This window comes from Vombatus ursinus, unplaced genomic scaffold, assembly GCF_900497805.2.
Source record: "Vombatus ursinus unplaced genomic scaffold, bare-nosed wombat genome assembly UNPS02014820.1, whole genome shotgun sequence".
Classification (NCBI taxonomy): Eukaryota; Metazoa; Chordata; class Mammalia; order Diprotodontia; family Vombatidae; genus Vombatus; species Vombatus ursinus.
The window spans coordinates 18,392,797-18,408,729 of NW_020954598.1; the positions used below are offsets into that span (position 1 = coordinate 18,392,797).

General features: G+C 41.5%; 1 protein-coding gene across 1 annotated transcript in view; it reads left to right on the plus strand.

Annotated features, from left to right (window-relative positions):
• The window catches only part of LOC114024272 (zinc finger protein 425-like), a 15,154-nt gene extending 222 nt beyond the window's left edge, over positions 1–14,932 (plus strand). Inside the window, exons 2-7 of the mRNA XM_027837271.1 lie at positions 18–92; positions 2,147–2,224; positions 2,536–2,662; positions 4,545–4,700; positions 6,888–7,043; positions 11,164–14,932. Coding sequence (XP_027693072.1) covers positions 18–92; positions 2,147–2,224; positions 2,536–2,662; positions 4,545–4,700; positions 6,888–7,043; positions 11,164–11,879 — 1,308 coding nt within the window. The 3' untranslated portion in view covers positions 11,880–14,932. The remainder of the gene's footprint in view (positions 1–17; positions 93–2,146; positions 2,225–2,535; positions 2,663–4,544; positions 4,701–6,887; positions 7,044–11,163) is intronic.
• The last annotated feature ends 1,001 nt before the right edge of the window (positions 14,933–15,933 follow it).

The window sequence follows — 15,933 nt, forward strand, 5'->3', positions numbered from 1 at the left end:
CGCGGTGCCCCTGACAGCTGGGCCGAGCTCGGTGCTCCGTGCTCCAGGCCGGAGGAGACCAAGAGGCCATGGCCCCGGGGGCGCCTGTTCCGGTAAGAGCGGCCGAGGCAGGGCCGCAGAGGCCCGGGGCAAGGGAGGCGGAGCTCTCGGGGAGGATCCGCGGCCTGCGGAAGGGACAGCTCCCGGCCCTAGAGTCCGGCACCTGGGGATGCCAGATCCCGAGCTGGAAGGGACCTGGGAGCAGCCATCGAGGGCTCCTCCCTTGTTTTACAGAGGAGGAAACTGAGGCTCAAAGAGACAGAGTCACCCAGATAACTACACAGAGCTGACGCGGGATTTGAACCCAGGCCTCCCTGACCCCGACCTAGTGCCCCATCCTCTGCCCCAGAAGGCTCCTGGTCCTGGGCTCCGGGGTGGGAGGACAGATCTTGGGGGCGGGGGTAGGGAGACCCTAGTGGGGTCGAGGGAGAGGCTGAACACTTGCAGTCACACAGTCAGTCGACAGGCATTTATTAAGCGCCTACTATGTGCCCGGCACGGTGCTGCTAAGCTCTGGGGATACAAAGAAAGGCCATCCAGAAGCTCAGTCTAACTGGGGAAAACAACGCGAAAACAACCGCGGACAAACAAGCCACATAGAGAATAAACAGAAAAAAAATCAGAAGATGCTAGACTTCACAGGGGTTGAGAAAGGCTTCCTGTAGAAGGAGGGATCTAAGTCGGGCTTAGAGGAAGCCTGGAGGCAGGGATGAGGAGGGAGAGCACTCTAGGTATAGGGGGACCTCAGAGCAAATGCCCGAGCTGAGAGATACAGAGTGTCCTAAGAAGAACACCTGGGAGACCAGAGTCTGGATCAGGTAAGACAAGGAGACTGCAAGGATGGGAAGGGGCCAGCTTTCAAAGCCAGACAAAAGAGCTTATATTTTTTTTTATCCTGGAGGTAATAGAGAGTTTCTGAAGCTTCTTGAGCAGGGGAGTTACATGGTCAGAACTAAGCTGAGAGGACTATCAGACTGGAGTGGAGAGAGACTTTTGGCCTGCAGACCCACCATCAGGTTACTTCGGTAGTCCTGGTGCAGCATCAGAGGAGAAAGGGGGTCATGTATACAATCTGCTAGGAAGGTAAAATAAACAGTCCTTGAGGACAGATGGGATTTAGGGATGAGAGAGAGTGAAATGTCAATGATGACACCAGTTTGTAAGCACAGATGACTGGGAGGGAGGATGGTGGTACCCTGCACAGTAATAGGGAAGCTAAGAAGAGGGGAGCATTTGGGAGAAAAGAGATCATGAGTTCAGTTTTGGACATATTGAGTTTAAGATGTCTTAGGGATAGCCATTTCAGGTTGTCCAATAGGCATTTGGAGGTGTGAAACTGGAGGTCGGGAGAGGAGTTTAAATTGGATAAGTAGATCTGGAAATCATCTACATAAAGATGGTAATGAAATGTTTGGGAGCTGATGAGATCAACAAGTGAAATAGTGTAGAGAGAGAAGACAAGGGAACCTAGGACAGAGCTGGGGAGACACCCGTGGTTAGAGGGTGGGACCTGGACCAAGATGCAGCAAAGGAGACTGAGGAGTGGTCAGGTCAAGTGGGAAGAGAACTGAGATAGCAGTGTCATGAAAACCTGGAGAAACCGTCAAGGAGAAGATGATGATAGACAGTGTCAAAAGCTGCAGAGAGGTCACGAAGGATGAGAATTGAGAAAAATTTGGCAATTAAGAAATTGGTAACTTTGGAGAGACCAGTTTTAATTGAATGATGAGAACAAAAGCCAGGCACAGATTGTACAAAATTTATCCACTAAAGAGAGGCAAGATATAGGACGATAGCTAACTCGAAGATTACAGAGGTGACAATTTGCTGGAGAAGGTAGGATGGGATGGGATACAAAGTGCAAGGAGCTGCCTTTTCGAGGAGAAAGGCCATCTCTTCATGTGAGAAAGAGGTGAAGAACATGGCATCCTAGTGAGGTGAGATGAAGAGAGAAGACGCTCCCAGAAAATGGCCTGGTTTTTTTTTTCAGCTTCTCAGCTGAGAGGAGGATCTATGAGAAGTTTAAGGAGAGACTGCAAGTGACAGCCCATAACTTCGGGGAAAGGGAGAGAGGCGAGAGATCCCCATTTCTGTGCTCTTGGTGCAGAGGCTCAGCAGCCCCGGGATTTGGGGATTTAGAGCAGGGATGGAGCTGGAGATCATCACCACCTGCCAGAGAAATCAGGTGATTTTCCTGAGGTTCTGAGGTCATCCCCCTGGAGTTTACCTCCACAAACCTTTCACAGAGTGCATCAATTTTGCTTAACCATTTGCTGTCCATATTGTTGCTACCACACACTTGGGAAGAAAAGCCTTACAATCTTGGAAGATGAGCGCCCAGGGCTTCTCCTTTTTGGCTGTGATGAAAGTATTTAAAATATACCTGATGGGAATCAGTTTATAGCATCTACCTTATGTGAAAGAAATGAAATAGAAAAGGATATTTTCTGAATTGGTAATGCAAAGTGAAAGTATGGCTCATGCTTGTGGTTCCAGGTGGCTGTGACATTTGATGATGTGACCATGTATTTCACGGAGCAGGAGTGGGGAACCCTGGAGGAGTGGCAGAAGGAGCTTTACAAGCATGTCATGAAGACCAACTATGAGAACTTGTTCTCACTGGGTAAGATGTTTTCATCAGGAACTTTGAGGGTGTCTTATAGAATCAGATACTGGAATAGGCCTCCAAAGATCGTCCAGCTCTTCCATTCACAGCCTGGAAGTTGTTCTGGAAACCTCATCCTGATCGATGCTTTCCACAATTTCACTTTATTTAAATGTTTTATTATACCTTTTGTTTTTAATAGCAGTAATTTCCAAGTATTGGTACCACCTTCCCTTGTAACAAATAAAAACAGTTAAGCAAAACAAATCAGCAAAATGACTTCATATACAGTGTATGTAACATTCTGCTCCTTTGGTCTCCTTATTTACCGAGTAAAGGGAAGTGTATTGTGTTGTCTGTTCTCTTGGATCAAGATTGAACATTGCAATTAATCTGAATTCTGTATCTTTCTAATGTTGTTTTAATTTATATAATTGTCACTTTATATGTTGCTGTCCTAGTTCTTTCTACCATTTCTACAAGTTTTCCAATGTTTCTCTGAATCCCTCCGTCTTTCTTTATTTCTTATGGAGTTTTTATTTGTTCACTTGTTCACCAATCAATGGGTGCCTGTCTTGTTTCCAGTTTTGTGTTAACACAGAAATTGGTGCTCCAAATATTTTAGTATATACAGGATAAATTTCACATTTTGTAAAAATCTTAGGACCTTAATGACTAGATAGATAATAATATTGTTCAACACAATACACATTAGAAGGATAAGATACAATGCAAAAAGGAAATAGTAAACTTTAATGGCAGCCATCATTATTTAGTTTAAATGAATCGCCTAGAATTGGAAAGGTTTATTCACTGTCCCTACACAGGCTGTTATGCTAGTCCAACCTGGCCTCCCTGTCACTTCAGATCTATAAAATATCCTTTACAACCTATAGCATCTTTTTTTTCCAGTAATGTTTACTGAACCTGGCTAATATCTCAGATACTATTACAAATCATCTCACTGCTTCTCATTTCAGGATTCCCAAAATATCTCCTAACAAAAAATGGCAACTCAAATTTTCTAAGCTCTCGTGTATCTTTTAGTTTTCCCTTCTAACATCTTTAGTGCATAATAACTCACAAAAATTTTCCCCAATGTGTCCAGCAAGAATTCCATATACCCTTTGTGTCTGTCTGCCTATTACAGCAGCATGGAGGAACATTAACACCACCAGTCAATCCTTTGATTAATGCTTGTTTTGTGCCTACTGTGAAGGGCACTTGATTAAGTTCTATAGGGAATACATAGCAATATAAAATATGATAAGATTTGTCCTCAAGGAAGTTGTGTTCTGTTTGGGGAGATCATTAACAGGATATAAATATATAAAGACAAATAACAATATAAAAGATTAATAGCAGTTCACTACAGTGATAAAGTTCATGTCAGGAGACAGTACCTGATTAATTGTCAAATACATACTATAAGTGCATCAAATGTACAGGGAAAGAAAAAATAATTGAGATCTTGAGGATACTAGAAAGAGTACACACAGGAGGATAGTCTGGTTTAAAAATATATACATTCGATAAGCAGAAGTGGCAGAAAGGCCAAAGAGAATATAAAATGAATAGTAGCCAATAATTTGAGCCAAAAGATATTTCCTGGCAACTAAGTTACTGACTATGGAGGAACTTGAAAAACAAAAATAATTATAATGGCTCTTATTCAATCACTGTACACAAAAGACGTGAAGAACTTAACTCAGGGACAGCTTAGAGCCAGATAGGTGGGGCATCTCTCTAGGAACCTAATGCCAGGGTACAGTCAGTCATTCTGCTTTATAGCAGACATTTATTGCTTTATAGCAACATTTATTATACGTATTCCCAAAACTTGTGGTTCTAGGGATCTTAAGAAAAATAAACTTAACTTCTTTTTGTGGCCTTTGTCCAGGCTATGCCATTCCCAAACCAGACTTGATAACCCAGATTGAACAAGGGGAAGAGCCATTCATCAGAGATGAGGGACACTTGGACAGAGAACTGGCCATTGGTTCCAGGGCTGATGAGCATCCTGACATGAAGAGCACACAGGGGCAGCTGTTTTCTGGTGAGTGAGAAGAAGTGAAAGGAGAGAAACTGAGGAGGACACATTCTGATTCTCCTCCTTCTGGGACTGAAATCGTCCTTTCATGTCCAGCTGAGCTGGGGTTTGATGTCAGGGCAGGACTGGGCTTCAGGAGAGCAGGTGAAGAGATCAACTGTCCGGAGCTCCTGACCCCAAACAACTTCACTATCATGTGTGTCATACACAGATAGGAGCTCTGTCCTGTTTTTCTTACGATCAAGAAACCCAAGATTCTGGAGTTTGAGAAGGAAAAGCAAATCTGTAAATAAGACAATCAAATGTTAGCCTCAGGAGAGCAGATTATATCACATACTGTGAGCTTCATTATTGATTTTCTAGTTACTTAGAACTTAACTTCCTTTTAGTGATCTTTTTCATTTATATTGTCATTGTGTTTATTCTTTTAGTTCTGCTTATTTAACTGTGCATCAATCGATAAAAATCTTCTCTTTTCCCTAAATTCCTCATAATCAACATTTCCTAAATTCAATATAAATCTACTACATTCATATACTGTAGGGGTTTTTTTTTAGCCATTCCTCAGTTTATGGGCACCCACTTTGTTTCCAGTTTTTTGCTGCCACAAAAAGTGCTAATATAAATATTGGCCACACACACATAACCACATACCAAATCTAGCATACCAAACAGGTATTTCATACATCTTTCCTACTCACCTATATCAAATGACTAATATTTGACATTCATTTGATAATCATTCCTACTTTGTGAAGGGTACTTGAAATTCTAAAGATATATAGAAGTGTGTATGACCAGAAGTATTTATCACTATAAATGACACAGTACTTTTCAAAGAACTTGTCTATTTAGGGATACCTAAAATGTAAACAAGCAGGACATAAATATTTGAAAATGCAAATAACAGTGGACTACATCAGTATAAAGAGATCAGGAGGCAATACAATGATTACTTGCCAAACACATATATCCAGTAACAAGTGCTGTAAATGTACAGGTGTGGTAGAGAACACTGTTGTCTAGAGTGGACTCTGGAAAGGCTTCACAGAGGAATCAGGAAGTTTTCAAAAGCAAGATTTGCATACAAAAGTTGCAGAAAGTTCAAAGACGATATGAAATGAATAATAGCTGACAATAGCCAGAAAATTTTTGATCACCTTCACGGTAACAGTTTTGGGAAAATATAAGCTCCTCATGTGCAGGAATTATTTCATTCGTTGTATTTGTATCTGTATACCTGTCATATAGTAAACATTTAATAAATACCTATTGACGAGATTAGGATAGAAACTAGATTTGAAGAGATTAAAATGATAATCTGAACCATGGCAATCTCTGCTTATCAGATTCCCCATGTCTACTACCGTCTTCCAATACTGGAAGCCTAACTCAGGACCCAAATAATTTTTTCCACCTATGGTTCATACTTTACAACTTACCTTCATAAACTGTCTAGGAATAACTTGGTATAGTAGAAACTGGGCAGGACCTAGAGCAGAAAGAATTAGGAAACCCAGGTTTGAATGGCAGCTCTATTATAGACAGTACGGACCTTGAACAAATCAAAATTACAGCATGTTGAAGAGCCTGTTTCCTTATCTTTAAAATGGGGCTAATGACTGGGATGCCAATTTCACAAGGTTGTGGTAAATAGAATGTTTTTAAAACCTTAAAGCTCCATATAAATGTGAATGGGGCGGCAGGAGGGGGGAGGAATGCTGTTTCTTCATTCTGAACAGCACAGTCCCAATCCCGTTGAACCAAGGGGCAACGGAAACTGCCACTAAGAACACTGTTGGGAACATTTCAGCCGAGGTCAGTTAGTTTCAAAGCATAGCAGTTTGAAGCTTTGTTTTGTGATAGCCAAGCTTATCTTGAATCCCCATAAGTCAGTCTCTAGGAATTCTTAAAACAAAAACAATTTTAGTTGACTTTATTAAATAGACATAAACTGCACAGTCCTTTTAGAAATTTGGGCAATGTGGAGAAATCAAACAGCTCATTGGTAGCTATGAGTCAAATGAGTTAGACATCCCTCTCCTACAGTGTGAGCAGTTATTCTGCTATATAGTATATTCTGCTATATAGCACCCGAACCCTAGATTTTTGTATATGTGTTCCTATACCTCGTATCTCTAATATAAGCTGAAGGAAAAGAAACTTAATTGCTTCTTTGTGGCCTCTGTCCAGGCTGTGCCATCCCCAGGCCAGACTCGATAACCCAGATTGAACAGGAAGAGTCCTTCATCAGCCATCAAGGGAACTCGGAAACCGGAGACTTTGCAGTCTGCACTGGTGGTAATGAACATCTTGACTTGAAGAGTACAGAGGTGCAGCTGTTTTGGGGTGAGTTAGAAAGGGCAAAAGGAGTGAAACTGAGGATGGCATGTTCTGATTCTCCTCCTTCTTAGACTCAGTAAGTCTTCCTTTCATGACGGGCTAAGCTGGAGTTCAAAATCAGGGCAAGGCTAAGCTTCAAAATATTCCATAAAGAAACCACCTAGTGAGGGCTACAGACCTAAAACAACACCACTGGGCACTGACCTTCACTTAAATACACCTAGATGAGCTCTCTTCTGTTTTTCTTATCACGATTGGGAAATCTGAACTCCTGAATTCTAAGAAGTACAATGAAACCTGTCATTGGTTGAGGGGGCCAATATTCAGCATTATGAGGAAAGATATTACTTCATTTTTTGCTGCTGCTTTCCAATAGATAAATAAATCAAGAACTCTGTAGAGGATAAGATTTAAGATTCTGCTCCTAGATGAGGAAAGGTTGGCTTCCTAGTTAGCTCTGTAAGTTAGGAAAGAGAAGGCTTAGGTTTGGTTTTTTTTTTTTTTACCTATTAAGTTAATGAGATTTCTACTATCTTTTTAGTTATCTAAAATAAGCATACTTGAAATTGAAAAACAAGATAAAAGTTCTAAGATAGGACTAATTGTACCCACTCCAGAACAAAAAGATTGCACTCTTATCTGATTTTCTTTCCCAAGAGTAGGTTCACCATTTCCAGTAACCAAAGTTTTCTGCTGGAAACATTTGTCCCAACGTGAGTAAGAATTTGGAGAAAGAACAATCTCAACAGAACTTGACTTGGAGCAGTTTTGAATCTGGGCAGGTAGGGAGAAGGTAGGGAGTTAGTTCTTCCTGATCTTTCTCTTCTCATGACTGTTAGGCCGCCCAGCCTTGTGGAAAGAGAATTGCACCCACAAGGACCAAGGTGACACTGCCTGTCCACTTCTCCCTTTTATCAGCTGTGTGGCCCTGGGCAACTCACTTAGTTTCTCTGAACTTCAGTTTCTCATCTATAAATAAGAATGATGTTTTGATCCCACACAAAGTATTATGTGTACAATACCTCGCAGGATTATTACAAACATCAAATAAGGTAATATATAAAATGTACCAAGTAAAGAACAATGTACATGTCAATTATTACAAAGTGTGTGGAAGGATCTTTACTGTTGTTCATTCATAAACACTCTCCATGCCTTCGTGTCTTCCTTCAGAGAGAGGAATCTGTGGATTCACACATTTGAGGTTTGGTGTTACAAGACATGTGTCAGAGCCTTATGTCCTTTGGGTCATGTCTCACCTGGTTATGTGCATCCAGTTTAAACCTTGTCTAAGCAGAATGATTATACTTGGTTGTTAATGAAGAAATGAACTTAAGGAAAGAATGGTAGCTTCACTGGGAATGAAATTGGAGGGAGCAGGGCAGAGAATTTCAGTATAGGCCAAGTCAGAGTCTAACTCTGGTAGGACATGGAGAGGTAAATTCAAGAAACATTTAATATGTCCTACGTTAATATAGAGTTTTATAGTTACAGAAGACTGTGCAACGTACCATTTGGTTCACACAGCAACCTTGGCCTTAATCCAACTGAAGTTTAGAGTAGTCATGTCATTCATATATGGAAGAGCTGGGATTCAAACCCAGGTCATCAGATACCAAATTCAGTGCACTTTCCATCATGCCATGTTATCCTGAGTCCTGGGATCAATGCTAGGAGAGATGGAAAGATAAATAAGACATGGCCCTAGGATTGTTCCTGGATCTAACTATGACTCTCTCTCCTTAGCCTTTTCCCCTTCTAAATCTATTCTTGTCCCTCATCATGAGCTCCAATCCCTCCACCCCTCTGTACTTTCTCAGACTACTACTCCTTTTTTGACTCCACTTTCCCCACTTCAGTCTTCACCCTATAGTTCACCAGTTCAACTCCACACTGTCCTATACCATCCCTCAAGCCCTTTACCCATTGTCACACCGCAACTTTAAATTGTTTCATCATGCTCCTCTTCGATTGTTCCTCATGTGCTGCTGAAGGAAGTCACACAACCGTGATAATCGGGGCTACCACAGAGTTCTAGCCTCAACTGGGCCCTCGCTGCAGCAAGGAAATCCTTTTACTCCATTCAAAGTGTTTCCCTCTTCTGCTCCAAACTTTCTGTTCATACAAAATCTCCCATACTCCCTCCTAACCCCACCATCTCACCCAAGCACCTCACCTCTTACTTTACTGAAGAATTTAAGGCCGTGATCTCCCTCTGCTCCCCTTCTCTTTCTCTCCAAACCCCTTGACGATATCCCCCATTCTCTTTTCCTTGATTTCATTTTTTTTGATAATGAGGTGGTCCTTCTAACCAATGTGACCTTTTTTCCATCCCCTCCTGTCTTCTCCAGCAGACTAGCCCTGCTCTCATCTATTCTCATACTTTCTAATCCTCACTTTCTCCCTATCTACTGTTCCTCCCCTACTGCCTCCAAACGTGTCCAAGTCTCCTCAGTCATCAAAAAACCTTCACTGGACCTTATGGTTTCCTCCTATACCCCTCCTTTTTTCCCAGACAAACTCCTAGGGGGAAAGCATCTAGACTTGTTGCCCCTTCTTCTCTCATCTCCTCACCCCTTTGCAATCTGGCTTCTCACTTCACTCCACTGAAACTGCTCTTGCTAAAATTACCAATGATCTCCTCACTTCCAGTTTCAAATGGGCCTTTTTTTCAGTCCACATCCTGCTCTACATCTCTGAAGCATTTGACACTATTGAGCACTCTCTCTTCCTGGATTATCTTTGTTGTTTTTTTGTGACACTTTTGTGACACTATTCTCTCCTACTTCTCCTATCTAGTTATCATCCATAAAATGTGGGTATATCCCAAGGCTTTATCCTGGCCCCTCTTCTCCATATTTTTTGTCTTGGTGACTTTATCAGTTTCCATGAGTTTAATTATCCCTATGCAGATGTCTCCAAGATCTAGCTACCCAGCCCCAGTTTCTTTCCTGAGCTCTACAAATTGCCTGTTGAATGTTTCAGACTGGATTTCCATGGATATCTCAAACCCCAAAATGTCCAAAACAGCTCATTATCCCTCCCCACCTCTCTTCTTTCAAACTTTTTGTTTTTGTTTTTGTTTTTTGCTGAGGGTACCACCATTCTGGAGTCTCCCAGGTTCATAACCTCAGTGTTATCCTCAAATTCTTAGTCTCCATCACCCATATATTTGACTAGTTGCCAAATATTACAGTTTCTACCCCATAACATCTCTTCCCACATGTACCATTCTCACTACTTACACAACTGCAACCTTAATTCAGGCCTGTTCACCTCTTAACTGATATCAGTGCAGTAGCCTCATAACTGATCACCCTACCTCAGGACCATTCCAGCTCCAGTCCAACCTCCATATATAGCTGCCAAAGGAATGTTCCATGAGCTCAGATGTTAAACTTCTCTTGTTTTAAAGGTCTTCATAGCCTAACACTAACCTCTCTTTCCAGGTTCCTTGTGCCTTCCTCCTTTTCCCTCATTCTACAGTATAGCCAAACTGACCTTTTCACCAAGCTGCACACAAAACTCCATCTGCCTTCTCCAGGCCTTTGCACTAGCTGCCCTCCGTGCCTGGAATATACTCAGTTCTCACCTTAACTCTGCCTCCTAGAATCCCTCATGTCCTTCAAAACTCTTTTCAAATACCACTGTCTACACAAAGCCTTTCTGGAACCCTTCCCTCCCTCCCTAACTATTTTTGTTTTTAACTGCCTTGTATTTATTGTGTGTTTATTCTGAATACTTTTAAAATATATGCTTGTCTCTCCCCACAGAATTTAAGCCCCATTAGAGTACAGACTAATTCATTTTTTTATTTGTATCCCCTAAGTCTGACACATAGTAGGTGCTTAATAAATGCTTGTTGCTTAATTGACTGTAGTAGGTTCATAGATTTAAAGTTTCAAGAGACCTCACACCATCAAATACAGCCCCCTTATTTTACAGATAAGGCAAAGCCAACCTCATTCAGAAGTAAACGCTGATTGATTGATGTACCCAGGGTCACATAGGTAGAAAGCACCAGAGCCAAGATTTAAACTGGGTCCCTGGTCCCTTGGAAGAAGTCCTTTGGATCTTCTGTAGGGCAGCCATGAGTTCCTGACTAGATCTTTGTTTTTAATTCCAGGGGATTCTGGATCTTCAGGTTCAAGACAACAGGAAAGCCGTGGACATGATCTTCAAAACCAGAACTGGTCTGGGCCCTTACCATTCCGCTGCAATGCGTGCAGCAAAGGCTTCACCCACAAATCTCAGCTAGCCAATCACATTAGAGTTCATAGGCCAAAAAAACACTTCCAGTGCACTGAGTGTGAAAAGAACTTTGCCCAAAAGTCCCGACTACTCAGGCACCAGCGCCTCCACACGGGAGAGAGACCCTTCCAGTGCCCAGAGTGTGACAAGAGCTTCCACCAGAAGGGGCATCTGCTGAAGCACCTGCCCCTGCACACAGAGGAGAGGCCCTTTCAGTGCCCAGAATGTGACAAGAGCTTCCGAGTAAAGGGGGACATGAAGGCCCACCAGCGCCGGCATAGAGAAGAAAAGCCATTTTCCTGCAGTGAATGTGGTAAAGGCTTTACCACGCATCATTACCTCACTGATCACGTCAGAATACACACAGGTGAAAGGCCCTTCCAGTGCCCAGAGTGTGGCAAGAGCTTTCGAATGAAAGCAGACATGAGAGTCCACCAGCGAAGACACAGCAAGACCAGGTTATTCTGCTGCATTGAGTGTGATAGAGCATTCCCCAGTCAGTCTGAACTCACAGACCACATTAAGGTGCACACCAAGAAACAGCACTACAAGGGCCTGCTTTATGGACTGATGGACCTTGACTGGGGTTGAGATGGAACCTATGGCTGGCAAAGTGTGATTGTGAAAGGCAAAGAACATCATCTAGTCCAAATTCTGCTATATCCTTGGTCATTCAACTTCTGCTGGAATATCTCTAGTAACAGGGACCTCACTACTTCATGAGGCAGGCCATTCCATCCTGGCATAGATCTCATTGTTGGGAAGCATCTCCTTTGCTTGAACCAGAATCAGGCTCTCTATAACTTCCACTTCTTGGTCATGGGTCTCCTCTTTGACCAAGCAGAAGGTTATCCTATTCACATCACAACTGTTCAGCACAATCTAGCCAATAAAGTGAGTAATGAAACTGGCTAATGCTGGGTTCTGCTTGTTTGTTTTTTCAAAAAGAAGCAATAACTAATAAGTAATGATGTGTGTCTTATATAGCTCATAAGCTGGCTCTAAAGAGCTTACCAGGATGTCACAAATACTATCTATCCATTGCTGAAACCCCCTATTATTTTTTCATTACTCTCTACAAGCCAAAGAATTTCTTCCTGAAAGCCTGAGACTCAATCTCTCAATAAACTTAAATATGAAATTATCAGGCTGACAAAAATGGAAATCTTTCTCCTGCTATTCTCAAGCCTGAATGGATGATGCTGGGGATCATCTGGAGAACCTGAAAGAATCTGTAGAATGTGGACCTGAATGAATCCAGCTGCTGTTGAGGCACTGAGTGGTGGGATAGTTTTCCTGAAGTGGTTTATTACTGACAATAGATAGAGCATCTCTGAATCTGGGCACATCTCTCAGGTGTGTACCATCTCCCCCAGTCTGAGGCAGTGTCTGTACTAGATAGTGAGGGAAGACGTGATTGAAATAGAAAAAGTGGTGTTGCTCTCATTCAGGAAAAGATTCCTCACCTACGATATACAAAGGAACATAGAAATCCCAGGGGGAGGTAGGCAAGGACACCCGAGCAATCACTGTTCACGTAAAAGCTTTGAGAACACCCTGTAAATGAGTAGGGGAACCTCTGACTGAAATATACCCAGTAAGGCTTCATGAAGGATTTTGAGCTGGGTTTGAAAGAAATTAGGAAACATTTCCAACAGGAAAGTGTCCTGGGGAAATCTAGCAAGACCAAATTTGTTTGGCTGGAGAAAAGTGACTGTGGGGATTTTATTGAAAAGTGAGATTTTTGCAGCAGCAGACACAGAAAATCAGTGTTAGGGGCTTGGGTTTGAGCATTGTGATGTGGTGGGGAAAAAAAAAAACAGGATTGGAGTAAAAGAGGCACAAAGCTGGATTACTCCCCTGAAATGTATCAGCTTTCTGATTAGGAGCATGCCATTTACTTACTCTTCTCTTCTACTTCCTCAATTTAACTCTGTCAACTGGAGATAACAATACCTATAGACTTACTTCCCTGGATTATTGTCAGGCTCAAACTAGATAATGCCTGTAAAGCATTTTGCAGCCTTCAAAAGCACTAGATAAATGTCAGTTGTTATAAAGAAGAGAAGCCTGCAGACACTTGTGGAATCACATCCAACTCCTTGATTCTTCACCCTGGCTTCCCTTTTGTCCCAGGGCCCCTTAAGTGAAAAGGACCACAACATACTAACTTCCCCAAAGTCCTTAAAAAGAAAAGAAACTGTCAGAGCTCAGACAATTATGCAATCAAAGCAATCATAATTCATTCTGATAATGTTTACTGAGCATCTTCTGTTATTCGAAACTACGATGCATTCAAGGCACATCTCGAAATTAACAGTAATGGACAAGACTTTGTCCACCAGTCAAGACTATCTCTGCCTTAATTCTTGCCACGCTGCAGTCCTCTCAAAATTCAGTTGCAAGATTATTGTTTCTTCAGTACTGTCTTACTGCATTACTCCCCTGACTGGAAGCTTCAGTAATTTCCTTTTGCCCTTCTCATAAAATACAGGCTCAGCCCACCATTCCGAGTTTACCATGACCTGGCTTCCTGCATACTCCCAAGACTCCTATTAATCCCCCATTGTGGATCATCTCCTCCTCTGCTGCTTTGCTCGCTCCTGCGTCTAGGACAGTATTTGAAGGAAGTCTCAAAATCATATTAACTAGACCCAACACGATCTCAAGCTAACTTCAAATGGATCCTAACTGGTGCTCAGCATTCACTTATTTTGTTCTCTTTTCGTTCCCTATCATATTATGTTTCCTTCTAACATTTGTTACAAAACTAAACATTCTTCAAACTCCAGGAATATCCCTCATATTCAGCAGATGACCTCTTTTCCTGCTTAGCCAGGGAGCCCAAAGCCATCTGGCAAAATCTCCAACCCTCCTTTGCTTCCAAACATTTCTGCACCTATACCTTCCTCTCCACCCTAAAATAGCTGTGTCTACACCTCCATCACCACTCCACAACAAGCATTTCTTAAACAACCACTAAGTACCTCAGTGGAAGAAGTAACCCTCTTTCTTTTAAGGGCTCCTGATTCCTACATCCTTGATTTAACAGACGTCCAACCTCAGAAGGACAATTTATTCCTTCAAACTTGAGTCAGTAAGATGGAGACCCCCCCCCCCCAACTCTCTCTACTTCCAGGACTAGGAGAAGGTAGTGCCATGTTTTTTGCATTCTTACTGCCACATCAATAATTGCCATGCCCAATATTCCTTTATGACCTGTAGACATTCATTTAAACCACCCAATTTCCCTGTTACCTACGTCTAAGTCACTCTCCCATCTTAAGTGATTTGAGGACCTGGTTCAATCAACAAGCATCTATTAAGCACCTATCTTGTGACAGACATTGAACTAAGTGTTGGGAATCCACAATGGGAAAGTCTATCTTCACAGCCCTTCATAACCTAGCCCCCTCCTACCTTTCCAGTCTTCTTCCTCCCCAACATATACTCTTCAATCCACTGATGCTGCTCTCCTGCACAAGATGGCCCATCTCTCAGCTCTGGGCATTTTCTCTGGCTGTCCCCCATGCCTGGAACTTTCCTTCCTCTACTCCAATCCAACTACTGATCTCCTTGACTTCCTTTAAGTCCCAACTAAAATCCCTTTTACTGGAAGCCTTCCCTATTCCCTCTTAATTTTAGTGCCTTCCATCTGTTAATTATTTCCTATTTACCCAGTATATAGCTTGCTTTGCATATATTTGTTTGTATGTTGTCTTCCCCATTAGACTGTAAGCTCCTTGAAGGCAGGGATTGTCTTTTGCCTTTTTTTGTATCCTGGGTGCTTAATACAGTTCCTAGCTCACAGCAGGTGCTTAATTAATGTTTGTTGATCAATTGATTAAAGGTGTTTACATTCTTTTTTAACTTTTTAAAATCTTAATTAATACCCAAAAGAAACATTTCCATATACAAAGTAGAACAGAAAAAAAGATTATATGCAAAATTGTTAATCTCTTATGTATAACTTGCTTTTTAAGAATATATATAATAAATTCAACATTTTTTCAAAGCTGTCCTATTTGTGTTTCCTTCTGAACTCTGTTCTCTTATGTATTTCTTAAAATGTTTCAATAATCCTCTTTTCTTTTGGCGGGTAATACTATCAGTAGCCCGCATCTTCCCCCCAAAATCCTTCCTAAATAAAAAAGTTCGCATTTCTTGTAACAAATAAGCATAGTAAGGTAAAACAAATCCAACTATTTACCAAAAATATATGCTTAATTCTGCACCTTGGATCTATCACCTCTTTTAGGAATTGGGTAACATGCTTTATCATCAGTTTCTTGGGAGTGGTTGGTCAGAGTTCTTAAGTCTTTTAAAGTTATTTTTATTAATAATCATTAAGGTGGTTTGAAGGGGTTGGAATCATGAAAAAGGCTAGTGATTAAGGAGGAGAAATTTGGGGAAAAAAATTTTAAAAGTTAGAGAACAATTTGATTTAAGGAGGACATTCTGAAAAAGTACACCAGAGTAAGAGCCCTAAGGAAGAAAGATTCAAGGAGAAAGTAGTTGGCAAGTCAAAAAAAAAGTAAGAAAAGATTAAATAAAATTATAAGAGAAAGTTGCTAGTAAGAGAAGGAAAAGAAAATTGAGTGGGGTTATCTAATTGTTCTAGGGAGTTAAGGAGGCAAGGTGTGAT